Source organism: Centruroides vittatus, unplaced genomic scaffold (genome assembly GCF_030686945.1).
Source record: "Centruroides vittatus isolate TY-2023 unplaced genomic scaffold, ASM3068694v2 contig_549, whole genome shotgun sequence".
Taxonomy (NCBI): domain Eukaryota; kingdom Metazoa; phylum Arthropoda; class Arachnida; order Scorpiones; family Buthidae; genus Centruroides; species Centruroides vittatus.
Genome location: NW_027122325.1, coordinates 4,485,897 through 4,504,133, shown reverse-complemented (window position 1 = coordinate 4,504,133; position 18,237 = coordinate 4,485,897). Strand labels below are relative to the sequence as shown.

Here is an 18,237-nt window from a genome sequence, read left to right as displayed (position 1 = left end):
ATAGCAAAGACGGTCAATCCGATCACTGAATTTTAATTTTAGTAATGAGAGGTCTTACTACCGAGAATGCCCTTTTCGATTCAATCAATGTGGGTGGAACGTTTTTAATGCATTTAAGAGAAGATGGATGTTATATGCCTTTTCACCTATAGCCTGGAAGATTTCTAGTTCATTTTTGAGATGAGTTACAGTACTCTTTTGCCATCTAGTATTCTTGATTTGTCTACCTTGGCTCCTTTAATAACGACATCGAGCTTATAGCCCGATAATACGGCCGTTCGTTTGGCTTTAATAATCAAGTTTGTGAAGAAAAACTTCATACTTGCATGTTTTATACTCGTTTTTATCCTGGTCCAATTTGCACAACCTGGCATAATGCAGTTATTGAAGCTATTGGGCATGGTTAAAAATTAAGATGGCATTAGTGCAATTGTTCGAGATATTACAGGTTCTGACAAGTAAAGAATTTTTAGGGTCCTGCCACAATAGGCTACATATTGATTATTAACAGTCTGTGACGTGCCATAATGAGCAAAAATTTAAAAAAACTAATAAGCGGGCTTAAAATTAATAAATACAAATGTATTCTGAAGTTACAAAATGAAATTAAGTAGAAAAATAAATCATATTCTTTCAAATTACTAGCTGAGCAATATACAGAGTATTCATTTAAATATCTATAAGCATCTAGAGCAGTGATTTTCAACCAGTGTGCCAGTTTATAGGTTAATTATACTTTCTATTTACAAAAGTTCCTCAACTTTAACACAAAATAAGAAAAAAGTGAATTTTTAAGGGAAATCCCTGGAAATCCCTCAAATTTTTAAGAAATTTGAAGGATTTCCAGGGAGCCCGTTGGAGAAACCCTAGCACTACATATGAAAATGCTTAGTAGTTTTAATATATTCATCATTTTAAGAAATTCAAAAAATGGGATGCACATTAGAATTAAAATATAAACAAATTCTTGTAAAATTATCATATTTAATTTTACAATAAATATTTCAAAGAACTATAAAAATGTAATAGTTCCACAAATGACAAAGTGCACACTTCACAAAGGACCTTTACTTGTAGGCTAATACAGGAATCGGAGTTTCATCCTCCCTGTAGTCTTCTATCGGAAATGCCCATTAATTTATATAATATTAAATGTGAAGAAGTCCTTTACAAGAATTTTTTTGCAATTTTAATATTTAATATTATGTAAATTAAAGGGCAGTTCTGATGGAAAACTACAGGAGTCAGAGTTTTATTGTCCTAAGGTGTAAAGTGTGCACTTTGTCATTTGAACTATTGGACACATGGAACTATTTCATCACTTATGTTTTATAGTTCTTAAAAATATTTATTTTAAAATCGAAAACACGTGTTTATTTTGGAATAATTCATATTGTATTAATATTTTATAAAAGATATTTATTTAATACTTAGTTGGATAATCTTTGTTTTTAATTATATCATGAGTTCTTTGTGGCATTGAATTAAATATTAATAATTTCTGACAATCATCAGGTGTAATCTTTGACCAAATTTTTTTCAAATTTTCTTTTAACTCTCCTAATGTTGAAGCTTTTTCATCCATCTTTGTTTCATCATTCTCCTTAAATTCTCTGTAGGATTTAAGTTTGGTGAATTGCCATGCCATGAAAGTACATTAATATTATTGTCTCTAAAGCAAGTTTCAGTTAACTTCGATGCATGAACTGGTGTGAGATCTTGGAAAACAACCAAGATCTCACACCAGCTCACCCCATCTAAATAAAGTCCATCTATTATTTCAGCAACTCTTGATACCCTAAGGAATTTAAGGTATCTTTAATAGTTGTCATAAAGCTTACACCTCTCGCAGACATGCACTCCATATCATTACATTCCCTAGGTATTTGACACATTACTTTAGTGTCAACTTCTTTGGTTCTCTACAAACCCTGATCACCATAAGATATACAAAATATGCATCTTATTGTCTGAAGACAATCTTATTCCAATCTTTGGATGTTTAATTTATATATTGTTTACATCACTGAACTCACTTCAGTGAGTTCAGTGATGTAAACAATTGTAGAAACAATTGAGATTTTGTTTCTTAGACAGGAGTGCTTTATGCTTTGGAACACAACTTTTAAAGGTCATTTCGTGAAGTCCAAAAACTTGTACTGTGGAACAATTTACAATTTTCCATACAGAATAAGAATCATTTTAAATCAAGTAGATATTAATATTGCCTTTAGTTTACAATCATCTGTCATACTTGTTGAACATTTTCTTTCACAATTTTAATGAATTACCATATTTACTCAAATATGAGATGACCTCACATATAGGACGAGGTGTGACTTTAAAGATCAAAATGAAGAAAATTAGATTTATTAATATAATTCTAATTTTACTTCATTTAATCATAAATAAAATATCAAATGCATGTAAATGCACACATTGTCCTGCAAAAGTTTCTGGCATTTTAAACCAAGGAAAAATCTTGTAAAATTGATAACATAATTTGTTCATGTAAAGCAGGACAATCGGGAACCTTTTTTGCCAATTCTTAATAGTCGAATTCACTCTTCGTCAATTACACTTATGAGTTTCTTCGAATCATGATTTCCAAATAATCATCTGTTTTCACGTGGGAATGAATTAAAACTTATATCGGGCTCCCGTGTAATTTTGGAATTCAATTCAAAAGTTTTGCTTTTCCTATTGCTATTTATCTTTACTCCTGACAATACACAAGAATGATTCAAATGACCCAGATAAAATACTTTTGTTTTTAAACACCAGAAGGTGAGAATCCGGTAAAAAATACGAATACACAGTTTACAAAAATTATACAAAAACAAAAAGAATCCTTCACTCGTGCATATAGGACACCCTAGGTTTTTGAGGCAGTGAAAAATGGATAAAAACCTTGTCTTATATGCGAGTAAATATGGTATTTATTTTATCTTCTTTACAAATGAAATGTCATTTATCATTTACAATTTTCTTTTCCAAATTCATTTGTTTTAAGATTTTTGATTCTGTAGATTGTGAACAGTTAATGATTTTGGCAATTTTCAATTGAGATTTTGTTCCTTTCATAAATTTTCTCATTCCAGATACAAGTCTCTTCCTTCCCATTTCAACGTAAATCACACACTTTTATAACACCAAAGATATCAGAACATGTCAAAAAAATACATCTTTGTAACAAGTAATAATAATAATGTTAAATATCTCAATTTTTAGAAACAATAAATGATATATTGCAATTTTTTGAATTTCTTAAAATGATGAAAAACTACTTTATTAAAAACTACTTAGAATTTTCAAATACAGTATTTAACCTGTTATTTGACTGTACAGTACTTTCAAAAAAGTACTGTACAGTCAAATAACAGGTTAATTAGATGCTTAACAAATTAATAGCAGATATAATTTAAAATTTTATAATTTTTAACATTGATAGTTTAAAAATTGTAAGATTGTGACAATTTTTTGGCACAGAGTTATAATGTATAGAAAACTATGCAAATCATTGAATATATTATAAATGTATGTTACATAAATGTTGAATATATTATACATATATGTTAAAGGATTCTCTAAATAACAAAATTTTACCATTGTATAGAAGTGATATTTATTGACAAATTCTTATTTTTCAACTGCTTTATATTTTGAAAAAAAAAGGAAAAAAACATTAACTAAACATTATAGTATCTATAGTGGATTAAATGTTAAAATTATTATTACGTTCAAAATAATTAATGCATTTCAAGCTACACAACTTCATTTTTAGTATTTATCCACTGTTTAACTTAAACATTCTATTCAGTCACATAATAATAAAATAACTGATCATATGTTTAGATTAGATTTCTGACTTTATTTTTCTCTTTCATATTTGTAGCAGTGAGCATTAGTAAATAATGTATTGGGCATACATTAATTAAAAAATAAATTCTTACTTATGGCTGGTGCAATTCCACCAACTGAAGAGGGACCAGGCATATGTCCAGCAACTGCTGCAGCTTGAGCAGCAGCAGCTGCCTGGGCTGTAGCTGCTTGTTGCTGCATCTGTCTATGGCATTGACGGAGATCAAATACCTAACAAAAACAAAAAATATGCCATAAGCAAACTTTTGGCAGTTTATTCATATAAAAGTTACAAAATGAAATTAAGTAGAAAAATAAATCATATTCTTTCAAATTACTATCTGAGCAATATACAGAGTATTCATTTAAATATCTATAAGCATCTAGAGCAGTGATTTTCAACCAGTGTGCCAAGAGAGGATGTAGGTGTGCCATGAAAATTTCTGAATGTTGTTAAATAAACTATTTTGGAAAGAAGCCCAAAGAACAATAAGTGTACATGTCAAAATTAAAACCTCTTTAAATTGATTATATGAGTTTTTCATTGTTATAATGAATAAATGTATACATAATGCAGTAAAAAAATATTTATTCATAAGCAAAATTATATGAGCATAACACTGGGCTATTTCATTTTAAATAAAATTTTATCTATAACTACCCATATTTGATTTAAATTAACTTTTTAACTTAGAAATAGTCAGACATTGGGCAGGTTTCTAAAGGCAATTATCACGCCACCTTTAATTGCAAATTAAGACTTAATTTTCATTTAAATAAAAGCAATTAACATTTAATTTAAATAACTATTGTTGTAACCTGCTGCTGTTTTAAGGAATAACAATACTGTTTGATTTAATTCACAATAAATATAGACAAAAAGAATTAGGTTAAATGGCAAGTAATATGACAATAGAATGTTTATAAACACAACTTTAATTCACGTGATTTTTTTCTGTTGAAATTTGTGCCACGAGATAAAAATGGTTGAAAAACACTGATCTAGAGCCAAGAGAACTCTTTCTAACATTGCACGAATGTAAGCAGGTGGTGCATGCTTGTTTCAGTGCTAAAACAATCAAAGGGAATCAATTTAAAACAATTTAGCATAACATATAAATAATCTCTCACTGTAAAGTTTAAAGGATGCCCTGGATGATATTTAAGTATTAGTAATTTTAGTCCTGCACCATGTATGAATGCTGGAAAGATCACTTTCCTCTCTGTACAGATGTTTAAGTAGACACCCTGTATATGCTCAACTGCAATACCTAATATTTGTGTATTTTCTTAAATATAAATATAATATTAAATATATGTGTTTTTTTTTTAAATATAAAAGTGTATTGTATACACTTTAAAAAAAAACTCAAACTATTTTAACATAATGGCTAAATATCTATTTAACACTGGATCCTTTGAAATAAAGAAAATTGCTATTCTTTATTCCTAGTCCTAAATTTGCATGACAATTAAGGTTCCATTTAAGCTTTGCAAAATGAGATGTACCATTTGTCAATGATATTAACTGTTTAAAAATAATATTGTTATACTGTAGTTTATATTGAAAGATAATTAAATAAAAGTTTAATTAATCCTAACATATTAAATTAGCATTACTAATTAAGTCATTATTATTTTCAAACTAATAATAATTTTATAACATTAACAAACTACAGTGGGTGATTGGTTAACAAATAGTTTGGACTGCAAACAAATCAGACAACAAACACTTTCTTAAAAGATTTTTATGTTCAGACAATGAACACTTCACAGAGAAAAAACAAGAAGCGACATACAATAACAAATACTGACTGGTGTTCTCTTGTCTCCAGGTGACAATTCAAAACCTTTCAGAGTGCAGGAAATGTTGACATCAATGCTCAACTTGATACCAATGGATTATTATTCCTCCGAATTTTGAAACTTTTCCGTGTAATTCCAAGCTTTCGTTTACCTTTCTCACAGAAATAATTTTTTATAGTCTTCACACACTTGTTAAATTTTGCATGTGTTGAAAGAGGACCAATGCAAACATCTGCTATTAAAGATCTTTTAAAGAAGTGGGAGGATGTCAGAACAGCGGTCTTAGAATGGTATGCAAACCAGTTTGAAGTTAATAGGATTGTGGATCTCCACAATGACAATGTTAGTAATTACTTTTGAAAAATCCTTAAGAGAGAGAAATCCACATTGGATATTCTTTAACACTCCACAAATGGAAAAAAAGGCATGACTGATAAAAATGCAAGACTGTATGTATGTGTTTGGTGTCTCCAGAATGAATTAATCAAATTCTCATTGAAATCTATTGTAAATTGATAATTGATTAACAAACAGTTCAGGTAGTGAGCATGGTCTTGGAACGGATTATGTTCGTTAACTGATTACCCACTGTAAATTAAATATTTAAAAATTATAAAATGTAATATTTTTGAAAATATTCCTCACAGAAATTAAGTTATAAAACTTTTCAAAATTACAAACTTTATATTTTTAAAATTACAAGTAGTACATAAAATAGAAAGTATATAGTTAAATTAAATACAGTAAATCCCGTAAATAGGAAACACAGAGTACAAATTATTTTTTCTGTTCTGGAGGGGTTTTCATTTTAAACAGATTTTAGTATTTTTTTTCATCTTTTAATTTTTAAACTAAACATCACACAGTTATGTTCATTTTTTATAATAAAATTACTTTTAATGGATTAAGCCTAATAGTAGAGAAATTTTACTACTAGGCTTAATCCAAATTAACCTAAAATGATGCCATCACGTGATTTAAAGTTGTGTTTATAAACATTCTATTGTCATATTACTTGTCATTTAACCTAATTCTTTTTGTCTATTTATTGTGAATTAAATCAAATGGATGCCATTCTAAGACAATTGTTCTTACATTTCTTCAAAAGATCTTGAATAGCAGATGTTGGTATTGGTCCTCTTTCGACACATGCAAAACTTAACAAGTGTGTGAAGACTATAAAAAATTATTTCTGTGAGAAAGGTAAACAAAAGCTTGGAATTACATGGGAAAGTTTCAAAATTCGGAGGAATAATATTCAAATAATAAAGATGAGGATATTCAAATAAGAATTAGGAACTATTCTATTCCAAAAAATTCTCATTGTTCCCAAAAACTTGTGTTAGATATTCAAATATGAGCTCGTATGACAGCAAACAAGCCAAATTTGCATTCCAAAAAGTAATATCTAGATTTATCATCAGAAATTCTAATAGCATTTCAGTAAGAGAGAGACCAAGATAATCTGTGGTCGTGCTTCTCCAGGAATCTTAATACTATAATTGTACATAGGTGTCTTGCTAGACATTATCATAGAGAATATGCATGCAATACATATACTGTATATATTGTTTAATAAATGCTTTAAGTCAAAACTTGTTATATTTTGACATATAGTTCACAGATCGTTAGATCTAAAAACTTTCTGTATTTTCTAAGAAATCAATCTTCAAAAATTCTGTATTCTTACAGCAAACTTTATGTATAATGAAAACCTCAAGAAAAATATAATAGTCATATTTTAAAAACATAATAATATGCTTCACGATATATATATGAGGTGTGGCAAGAAAATAATGAGATTGAAGCTGGAACTTTAAATCTTGACTAGTATACTCACTTTAGTTGTGTTTCCCTTCAATGTATGATCCTTCTGCTTTTACACAGCACTGCATTCACAACTTCCACTGCTGCAGGTCATTATCTGTATAGAGAAGATCAGTCTTTTTCTTGACAGCAGAAACCAAATTAAAATGGTGTTCCTTCAAAGCAGACTTGACTTTAGAGAAAAGGTAAAAGTCACATGGAGCTAGGTCAGGTGAGTATGGTAGATGTTCAAGTAGTGTGACTGCTTTCTTGTCCAAAAACTGCTCCACTGACAGAGCAAAATGGGCTGATGCATTGTCCTGATGGAGGATGAAACCATTTTGCCACAAGTGTTGTTGCTTTCTTCTGACCCTTTCTTGCAAAGATTCCAGAATTTCTTTGTACTATTAGGTAACCAAAAAAGTTCTGTCGTTTTTTGTGAAACTACAAAGTTTAAAGAATGTTACACACAATACACAATAGATAACACTAAAATTTCAGCAATATATTAATCAAGATTTAATACTGACTCATCTTATATAAAGAGAAGCAGAAAGGTTATCTCTTAATATTATAAAAATTGACATGAAGATGAGTACTCCAAACTCTATAATTTGTGCTTGTATGTTGTATGAGTTTAAACTTGGAACAAATGCTGTGCAAATGACTCAAAAAATATGCCAGGCTTTTGGACAAGGTTCTGTCAGCACTCACATCACCAAAGGTGGTTTAGAAAATTTTCTTCCGGTGATGAGTCGCTTAAAGATGCGCCATGATAAGGGCAGCCATATGTCATTAATGATGATGAATTACAGGCTGCAATTGAAGAAGATTCCTCTCAAACTTGTCAGATGTTAGCACAAAGGTTCTCTGTAAGTGATGAAACTGTCCATTTACATTTGCATAGTCTTGGGAAAGTTTACAAGCTCAGCAAATGGATACCTCATCAATTGACACCTGCCAATATTGTGCATATGGTGGACTGCAAATGGAATTGTTCACTATGAACTTATACCATCTGGCCAGACTATTACTGCTAACATCTACAGTGACCAACTCTGTCGAGTTCACCAATCACTTTCGAAAAAACAGCCAGCTTTAGTGAACCATAAAGGCATTCTTTTCCTACACGATAATGCTATAGGCCTCATGTCGTGCGTGTGACCTCTGACACAATTCAGACCCTTGGATGGGAACCTCTTTTGCACCTTCCTTATTCCCCTGACATTAGCCCTTCTGACTATCACCTATTTTTAAGCCTAGATAATCATCTGCGAAATCAACAGTTCAGAAATAGAGAGGCTATGGAAACGGAGTTAGAGAAGTTTTTCAACTCTAAAGATCGTGACTTTTATAAAAATGGAATTTATAAGCTTGTTTTCCATTGGAAAAAGGTTATTGAATGTGAGGGTGGTTATTTTGATGAATAAATTGTGTTATTTCCTATACATTTTTATGTTTGTTTTCTTTCAACAAAAAACAACAGAACTTTTTTGGTTACTTGATAGTACTGGTTCACAATTTGTTCCACTTCTCGTATGTTTTCTTCAGTTTTTGATGTGCTGGGCCGTCCAGAACGTTCGTCTTTCACATCCTCTCGGCCCTCAGAAAATCTTTTGTGCCATTCAAACTCACGTGCAGGACAAAAAACATTTATCTCCGTATGTTTCATGTAGCAAGTGCAAAAATTCAGTGGCAGTTTTTTCAATTTCACCAAAAATTTCAGTGTTGATATGTTGCTCCTCTTTCAAGCTGGCCATTTTTCCGACATGTACTAACAACATGTCCACTCGCAGCAGGCACTCAGCAAATCTAATAGTGGTAGCAAATTGATACTTGCTATGTTTGTTCTAACTTGTTCAAGGTTTTTTACCCACCCATTCACTTCAGCCCACATGTGACTGTTGCATGCAGGCAATCACAGTCTCATTATTTTTTAGCCACACCATGTGTATATATATATATATATATATATATATATATATATATATATATATGTATATACATATATACAGTATATGTATGTATGTCATCACAAACTATGTAACTTGAAAACTTTTAATAGAAAAGCTTCAATTATAATTCCTGAAAATTTTCTCCTGAAATTATTTTATTTTCAATTTAAATGACTTATTAATAAATATATAATAATTCAAACTCAGTTTATTCTTTATGATTTTTTTCCTATTATAATGCAATTGCATATAAATCCAGACAATTAATAGTGATTTTTTTAAAAATAATAAATGAGATTTTTATTGGAACTAAAATAACGATCAGCATTATTTTTTCTTATATAAAAATAGATATTCAAATATGAAATTTATTTATTTAAGTCATAAAATAATATATCAATTAAAGTCAAGCTATTTACTTTGATATAGGCACTTTGGTATATCTTGTGTACAGCATCACCAGGAGCTCTTCCTGCTTCTCTATCCAAATAATAGCTCTGTACAAATATACTATGATCACTAAGACATCTAACCCAAACATCACCTTCACCTCTAAGATCAAGTTGAACTCCTTTGCCTATATGTAGCCTGAAAATATATATTATATATAAAATATCAATTCATACGTATTTCAATAAATAAAGAAAATATTTATATCTTTCAGTATCATACCTGGCCTTCTCACTATGTTCTGTCCGATGAACATTTGACAAAGCTCCCAAACAAAATCGATTTCCTCCTGAAGGATCTACATAGCCATCAATAATAACACTACTGTATGCTGAAGGGACTTTAAAAGTTTCTCCTACTTGCTGATCAAGTTCAAAATATGCAATGGAACACCAATATTCTGGAGCTTTATAAGAAATATTTCAGTAAATTTCTTCTTAATTTTATATGAAATTTTACATTTACTTTTATAAATGAAAATTTAATTTTAAGAAATAAAATAAATTTTATTAGATTAAATTTCACATTTAAAAGTATCTTTTTAAACTTTTAACTTTAAAACTACATGGTTCTGAGAATTTTTAATTAAACATTATGAAGAACTCATTTGTTTTTAAAAATTTAATTAGATAATCTTTTTCTCTTATTTTTCTTTATTTTTATAAAATTTAATAAAGCAATATATAACAGAATAGTAAAATAAAATTTAGTTCAGTTTACTATTATATTATATTGAACTATCATTATTATTATAATTACTCTAAAAAATTGTTCAAAACATAAATAATGTTCTTCATTTAGCTTCCTGTTTGGACTTGTACTAAAATGTTATTTCAGGAATCTAACAGTGCTGTTTCTTCCCAAACTTATCATAATGACGCCTGTATATTATAACACAAGTTTGGGAAAAAACAGCACTATTAAGTTGCTGAAACAACATTTTAATAAATCAGTAGTAAAGATGTATTTTTACATTAAAAATCATTTTGAATTCAGTTTTAATTATTATAAATTACATAGTTCTAAAAAAAATGTAGTTGTATAATTCATAATACAATAAAATCAAAACCAAATAATTGCTGAATTAGATTAGGCTGTATTACTACCAGGGCTGCAGAGTCAGTAAAAAAAACACTCGACTCCAACTCCTGATAATTTTAGTAGGCCGATTCTGACTCCACAGCCCTTACTACTACTACTACTACTACTACTACTACTAATAGTTAAATGTTAACAATTAAAGCCAAACTTGGCTTTAATGTAACTATTGGGCTTACAGATGTTTATATTTGTAATAAAATCAAAAGTCCCTATATGTAATATTCACAATTTCAATTATAAAATTAATTTGTAGACATACCAGGCTGAGTTGATAATGTTCCTTGCAAAGTCATATCATTATGTAATTGATTAGGATGTTGCCCTTGAAAAATAATTAATTACATTTACTACTTTCAAATAAAATTATTGAAATAAGAATCTTAAAAATTCAACTTATAATTCACTAAATTGTTCTTACAATAACCTGGATGCTGAGGCCTCAAAGAAGCATCTGGAACAGTTGGGACTGATGCTGGCACTAATGGCTGAACTAGATTTGCACTACTGCTACCCCATACATTTGTCGCTAAATAAGTATTTATAATTACTTTTATTTAATACTCAGTTTAATTAAACAATCATTTTTGATATTAAACAGAGAGAGAATGTAACATATAACTGAAAACAATATTTTAAAAGTTTAATTACCAATTGTATTAAAAGACTGAGATGTTTGGATAGATTCCATAGAATTACTACCATTCTGTTGTAAACTGTGAGTATCAAGACAAGATGCATCACCAAGACCTAAAATTTAATTACATTAATAAAATATTTTCATTAATTTGAATAAATATTTATTTTAAAAAGAAAAAAAAAAAACTTACTTGAAGTATCTGGTGTTGGAGCAAAATAATTTTGTGGTTGCACAGATGAATTAGGAGGTAGGCATGATGTTGGAGTTGGCGGTTGGGCATTTATTGGAGTTGGAAGTGGAGGATGTTGTATAGTGGCTACTGGTGAAGTTGTCCCTAAAAATCATTCATCTTTATAGAAAACCAAAAATACATATTTTATATAATTTAAAATTATATACCTGCTGGATTTGGCATGACATTTCTAGAGTAAGGATCTGGTTGAGGTGGATGATGCTGAACTGTTTGAGGTGGATGCTGAGTAGTTTGAATACCACTTACTCCACATTCTAAATCACCATATTCATTTTTTACACTTTGGCTTTCAGCTATAAAAAATTATTATAAAAAATTATCATCAAAATTATTACAAATCAAATTATAAATTATCAAATTATAAATTATCAAAATTATTACAATTTATTTTTGACTGTTATTTTATTATTAAAAATACTTCTTCAATAACTTATATTTATCACAATGAGAATTAAAAAGATGTCAATTAACAATATAAAATTATGTAATAGCTTAAAATGTAAATCACAGAAATAATCTTAAAATATATTTTTATTCAATAATAAACAATAAGAGAAAAATTTTCCATATGTTCCAGTTTTGTTTTAATATTTTTTATTTTAATGTAAATAAAAATTGTAGAATTTTGTGTCTAATTTTTTCAGTCATTTCTGAAAAAAATATTCTAAGTGTTTACATTTCAAATTAAAAAAACAACTTTTAAATTTACTTGGACTTAATCTAAGTAAACAAAGATGATAAAAAAACAGATTTTATAAAATATATTTCATATATACCATACCAGATAAATATTACATCTTACATGCGAAAATTTTTGTCATATAAACTCATAAATAACACACAGTGGAACCTCGCTTAACAAGCATAATTCATTCCAGAGTCTTACTCGTAATGCAAAACAATTTTTCCCATATAAATTAATGTAAAATACGATAATGCGTTCCACGCCAAAAAATTGCTCAAATGTTTTATGTATAATGTTTATTCAAAAAATAATTGTACAATATACACTGTTAAGGAACGTGAATCATCATCATCTTTTCTTCTAGCGCGGAATGAACCATCCTGGAATGAGAATTTGATTTGCAGAAACAAAAAAAAAATCACAGATAATATGTTTGATAAACACTCCAAACAATATGCCAAATTCTTGGGTTATGTGAAGGCTATAATTAAATATTAGAAATTAATTAATTTGACTAGAGTAGGCAATTAGGTTTCCATCTCATATTAAATTTAATAATTATAAATAGTTAATTTCTAATTCAGACATTTCTAAAATCTAATTTGGAATTGGTCATTAAATTTAATGACCCAAGAATTTAGCATATTGTTTGGCATGTTTATTATATAACGGGCTATGGTTGTTGTTGTTTATAAGTAATATGTGTGAACACAAGTTTGGAAAAATATGTGATCACAAGCAACACTAAGATGCTAGCAGAACGAGTGCTAAACACAGACTGATGGAGCATGCCGCATGCGCACAATTCAGGACTTTTCCTCTCCTCTTTACTCGTTATGTGAAATACTGCTTGTTAAGCGAGGCAAATTTTTACAATTTGTTTTGCTTGTTATGTGAAATACTCGTTGTGCGAGGTGCTCGTTAAGCGAGGTTCCACTGTACTTGTATAATCTGAAAAAGTTGTTAAAATCCTTCATTATATTAACTTACTTGTTTGCTGTAATGTGAGACTGGATAAATCTGGGGGGAAAAAAAAAAATCAGTAATAAATGAAATTCTACATTAAATTTATAAAAACAAAAATATCAAAAACATACCAATTCCAGGTGATACAACTCTTTCATAATGGTATGGGTTAACACAGACATTATCACATTTCAGATCAAATGCATATTGACAATACTTAACATGTTTTAATTCATTTTTATGTAAATCTGGCCAACGCCATATTCGAGCATATATCACATGAGGAAATCCTTTACGACCAGCCACCTATAAAGAGTATTAGACAAATTTTTGTTATTTATTTCCACCACATTATTGATTATTTATAGCATTAATTCGTCATCATATATGATGATAGCTTCAATAAAATATATCATACCAAGTTACCTCCAAAAGTTGATACAATTACAAAAATATATATTACTTTTCCATAAGAAAACAGAACATTGTTTTGTTATAAAGACACAAAAATCTCATTGATTTTAATAATAATATTTAAAAAAATTGCTATTATAGCATCAAAATGATAATCATCACAAATTAAATTCTAAAATTGAATCTGAAAAATTTCAATACAGAATTTAAAATTAGCAATGCATATTACAAAATATGAATTATATAAAGCAAAATCATAGTTTTGACTGATACATCAATTTTTTAATATACAGTATTAATTAAAATGAAATGTATCACTAATTTTTAATTAATTTACTATTAATTCAAGTACTTTTTATATTTAAATTAATACAAATAGTATCAAGTGTAAAAAAAATCATGGAGTCTCATGATCTGTTACTAAAAATTTTAAATTTATATTGTTAAATTGTTTATATATAATTTGTTATTATTAACCTTGTTATTTTGTTTATAGATTCGTAGTAAAGTGATAATCACTTTAGTACTTAAATCTGCTTGGTTGCCAAAGTAATAAAAGATTTGAGGAAAAAGAAAGAAAGAAAACAAATTGTTCTTTTTTGTTTTTGAAATAAACAAACAAGTTAAATAACTTAGATATAATTTATTTAAGTTTAGTTTTGCTGACATCATACAATTTTGATTGTGTAACAAAAAAGTTAATTTCCATTTAATAAATTTATACTTTTCTAACAGATTATAGAATTTATTAATAAATAGAAAAAAACTACTTTTCCTCCTTTTCAAAGTCATGCAGTTTTATGATAGAAAATTAACAGGATAGATAATTTTTATATAATATTATCTATAAAATTTACATAAAATCAATGAATTATTAAAATAATTCAGTGATTTTAAAAATACAATATTTTTCCAAACAAGATTAATTTTAGGTGTATCTAAAAGTGTATCTGAAAATTAGATGCATCTTATAAGCCAAATGTGTCTTACACTGCAAAGAATTTTTCCCCCAAAAACTTGATAAGACAGATGTGCTATGTCAACTACATGCACGAAATAAGGCAAAAAATACATTAATTAAAAATTTTAGTTTGAAAAAAAATTGATCTTTTAAAATATCAGAAATGATAATTCATTAGAAAGTACTTTCAATTAAAAACAACTAAAAAAAGTTCAATACATATTTTCTATACTTTAAATGCTTTTTTTTAGAATTATTTTGCTCATTTATGACTTTTAATGTTGTAAATCAATATCAATGTATTGGGTTGTTCGGAAAGTTCATAGCGATTTTTGATAGCTGACAGTTGAGACACTGATTGATGCAAAAATGATTAGAATTGTACAAACCAATGAATATTACAATAAATGACCTTGAGATGTGTCTGTTACAAAAAACAAGTAATATAAAAAAAATTTTTTAAAGTCAATTCCTACTTAGGTCGACAAAGAAAAATTTTATTTTAGTTACTTTTTATTAAATAGTTACAATTAATATAAATATGTATATACATATGACAAAATCATAATATTAAGTGGCAAAATAGAAAGAGAAATCAGAATTGAACCCAAAGCATAAAATTTCTTCAATTTTATTTTTTGAGAAAAATCCTTCATTCAAACCACTAAGCCACAACTGCTAACTCTCTCTCGAAAATCATTTGGATAAAACATCTACTTAAAGCAAAAATTTTCAAAAATTTATCAAAAAATTATTGATTTTCACAAGAATTGAACACGCATTCTTCACCTTCACGTGAAAAATACTGAAATCATTGCATTTTACCGATTGAGCTATTGCCTGTTGATTTCAATTTTCATTATAAACTGCTAAAACTCTATTTAAAGTATTAATAATTAAGTTAGTGTTACCCGTGGTATCGAAGATGGCAATGGGGAAATTTTTTCCCTAGATACTAGATGGCAATGAGGAAATTTATTAATTTGCATAATGTGACAAATAGTATGGGTACGCCCCCTAACATTTAGATCACTCGGTATTCTACTTCAAGATTATCCATTGTTAATCTGCTTCCAGATTATCATTTGAGAATCTGATTTGAGATTACTGGAAACGCAGCCATCTCGAACGTAGGGAAAAGAAATTTCCCCGTCACAGTCTAGTATCTAGGGAAAAAATTTCCCGCTGCCATCTTTGATTCCACAGGTAATATTAACCAATAATTAAATTTAATTAATGAATTAATATTTGAAAAAACTGTATTAACATCAAGTGTCATCCACTACAAGTTTAAAAAAATGTATTTGAACTTGAATGGATGAATAAAAAGTATTTTATTAATGATTGAAAATTTGAACAAGATATATATATAGGAAGAGTGTGAACTAATAGTAGGAATTTAAAAAAAAACATTAAGATTATTCAAATATCATTTAATTTGTCTCACTGCAAAAATGGATGCGAACAACGTGCATTATTGACACGTTTCTTTTTTTTTTATCATAAAGGCAAAAATCCTGTACAAACAGCAAAAAAGATATGTGATGTTTATGGTGGGAGTGCTGTAGTAGAATCAACTGTTCGAAAAGTGGTTTGCAAAATTTAAAGCAGATAATTTCAGCTTTGAAGATGCTCCCTGCTCAGGAAGACCTCCCATTATTGAAGAAGACCAGAACAAAGTATTATTGGATGAAACCCTCATTACACAACTTGAGAGATTGCAGACATAGTGAAGTCATCAAATGGTACTGTATTTCAACATCTAAAGAAGCTTGGATACGTGAATCGTTACAACATTTGGATACCTCACAACTTAACAGAAAAGAACTTACTGGATCACATCTCCATTTGTGATTCTCTTGAAAGACGAAATGAAAATTACCCTTTTCTGAAGCGCTTAGTGACAGGTGATGAAAAGTGGATTGTTTATAACAACATCAGTCAAAAACAATCATGGAGTAAGAAAAATGAACCACCATTAAAAACTCCAAAGGCCGATCTTCATCCAAAGAAGGTCATGCTCACTGTCTGGTGGGATTGGAAAGGAATCCTGTACTACGAGCTGCTTCCACATCCACAGAATCAAACAATTGATTCTGAAAGAGGCACGTGCCGAACGTTCCAAACCGAATAACGGAAGATTTTCGTTGGCGAATTTTTAAAAATATAATGTATTCTTTTAGCGTTCGGTAACTTCGCCGGTTCGAAGGAGATTTTAGAACGGCACGAATTGACGGTGCATGCGCTGAAAAGCACACACGCTACGTGTGCGCTTGTCGGCGTGTTTGAGTGTTTATGCGCTTGTAAAGAGTGACCCAAATTTCGGGCAAGTTCAGGGTGGGGACGTTGCATGCTTCTGCTGTTATTGTGAGGATCGCTTCCCAGATGAATATTATTTTTCTATTGTTGGAGCTTTTTAGGAGCGCTGTTTCTGACCAAAGCGGAGTGTAACCTTGTTGTAGAACTTTTCTGGTCAGCTCTGTTGTTTGCCTTCCTTTATTTATATCATCCTGGTGTTCCGCGATACGGCAGGCGATCATTCTTGTTGTTGCCCCTATATATTTCTCTATTTCTCCTGTTGTTGGATTTTTTAGTGGCACCGCGTAGACCCCCGATTTTTCTAATGCGCTGATTTTGTCTCGGTCGTTGCATATGGTTCTGCGTAGGCTGGGTAGAGGGGTCAAGGGGAGCACGAAGCCGTACCGCCGGAATATACGGCTAATGAGTATGGACTGTGCTCCTAGATATGGTAATGTTGACGGTACTATTGCCATTTCTTTTTTGTTGTGTAGCGTGGTGAACGGATGGATGGAATCGTTCACTCTACGCAGTACATGCGTAAATTTGGCGCCTGTGAACCCAGCGTGTAATACTGCCATTCGTATGATTTCCAATTCATCATTTATTAGGTCCTGCGATGAGGGAAGCAGTATCGCCCTTCTGATGAGAGCTGCTATGGCGGCATTGATATACCGCGATGGTTGGAAGGCGTCAGCTGGAGTGATGTGGGGAATCATGTCGGACTTGTGGTATACCGCAAACCGTGGTCCTTCCGGCGATTTCTGTATCTGCATATCCAGAAATGTTATTGTCTGGTTCCGCTCCTTTTCCCAAGTGAATTTGATGGTGGGATAAACGCTTGATAATCGCTGCATAAATCGGATGAATTCTTCCTCTGAATTCCCCCATGCTACTAGGATGTCGTCAACATATCGTAGGTATAATAGGGGGTAGCAAATAGTGAGCGGTGCGTTGAAAGTTTTTGTACAAATTCAGAGGAAGAATTCATCCGATTTATGCAGCGATTATCAAGCGTTTATCCCACCATCAAATTCACTTGGG

The 18,237-nt window shown here is 29.8% G+C and overlaps 2 protein-coding genes across 2 annotated transcripts in view; one reads left to right on the top strand and one right to left on the bottom strand.

Annotated features, from left to right (window-relative positions):
- Positions 1-18,237, top strand: part of LOC136978726 (protein lifeguard 1-like) — a 351,072-nt gene that overhangs the window by 150,826 nt on the left and 182,009 nt on the right. The gene's annotated exons all lie outside the window — the stretch shown is intronic.
- The window catches only part of Med (Smad/Smad4 homolog Medea), a 37,387-nt gene that overhangs the window by 1,643 nt on the left and 17,507 nt on the right, over positions 1-18,237 (bottom strand). Inside the window, exons 3-12 of the mRNA XM_067274509.1 lie at positions 13,652-13,826; positions 13,545-13,574; positions 12,016-12,162; positions 11,807-11,950; positions 11,628-11,726; positions 11,398-11,505; positions 11,239-11,301; positions 10,101-10,284; positions 9,848-10,016; positions 3,954-4,092 (exon numbers count right to left, since the gene is read on the bottom strand). Of these exons, the coding sequence (XP_067130610.1) occupies positions 3,954-4,092; positions 9,848-10,016; positions 10,101-10,284; positions 11,239-11,301; positions 11,398-11,505; positions 11,628-11,726; positions 11,807-11,950; positions 12,016-12,162; positions 13,545-13,574; positions 13,652-13,826 (1,258 nt within the window). The remainder of the gene's footprint in view (positions 1-3,953; positions 4,093-9,847; positions 10,017-10,100; positions 10,285-11,238; positions 11,302-11,397; positions 11,506-11,627; positions 11,727-11,806; positions 11,951-12,015; positions 12,163-13,544; positions 13,575-13,651; positions 13,827-18,237) is intronic.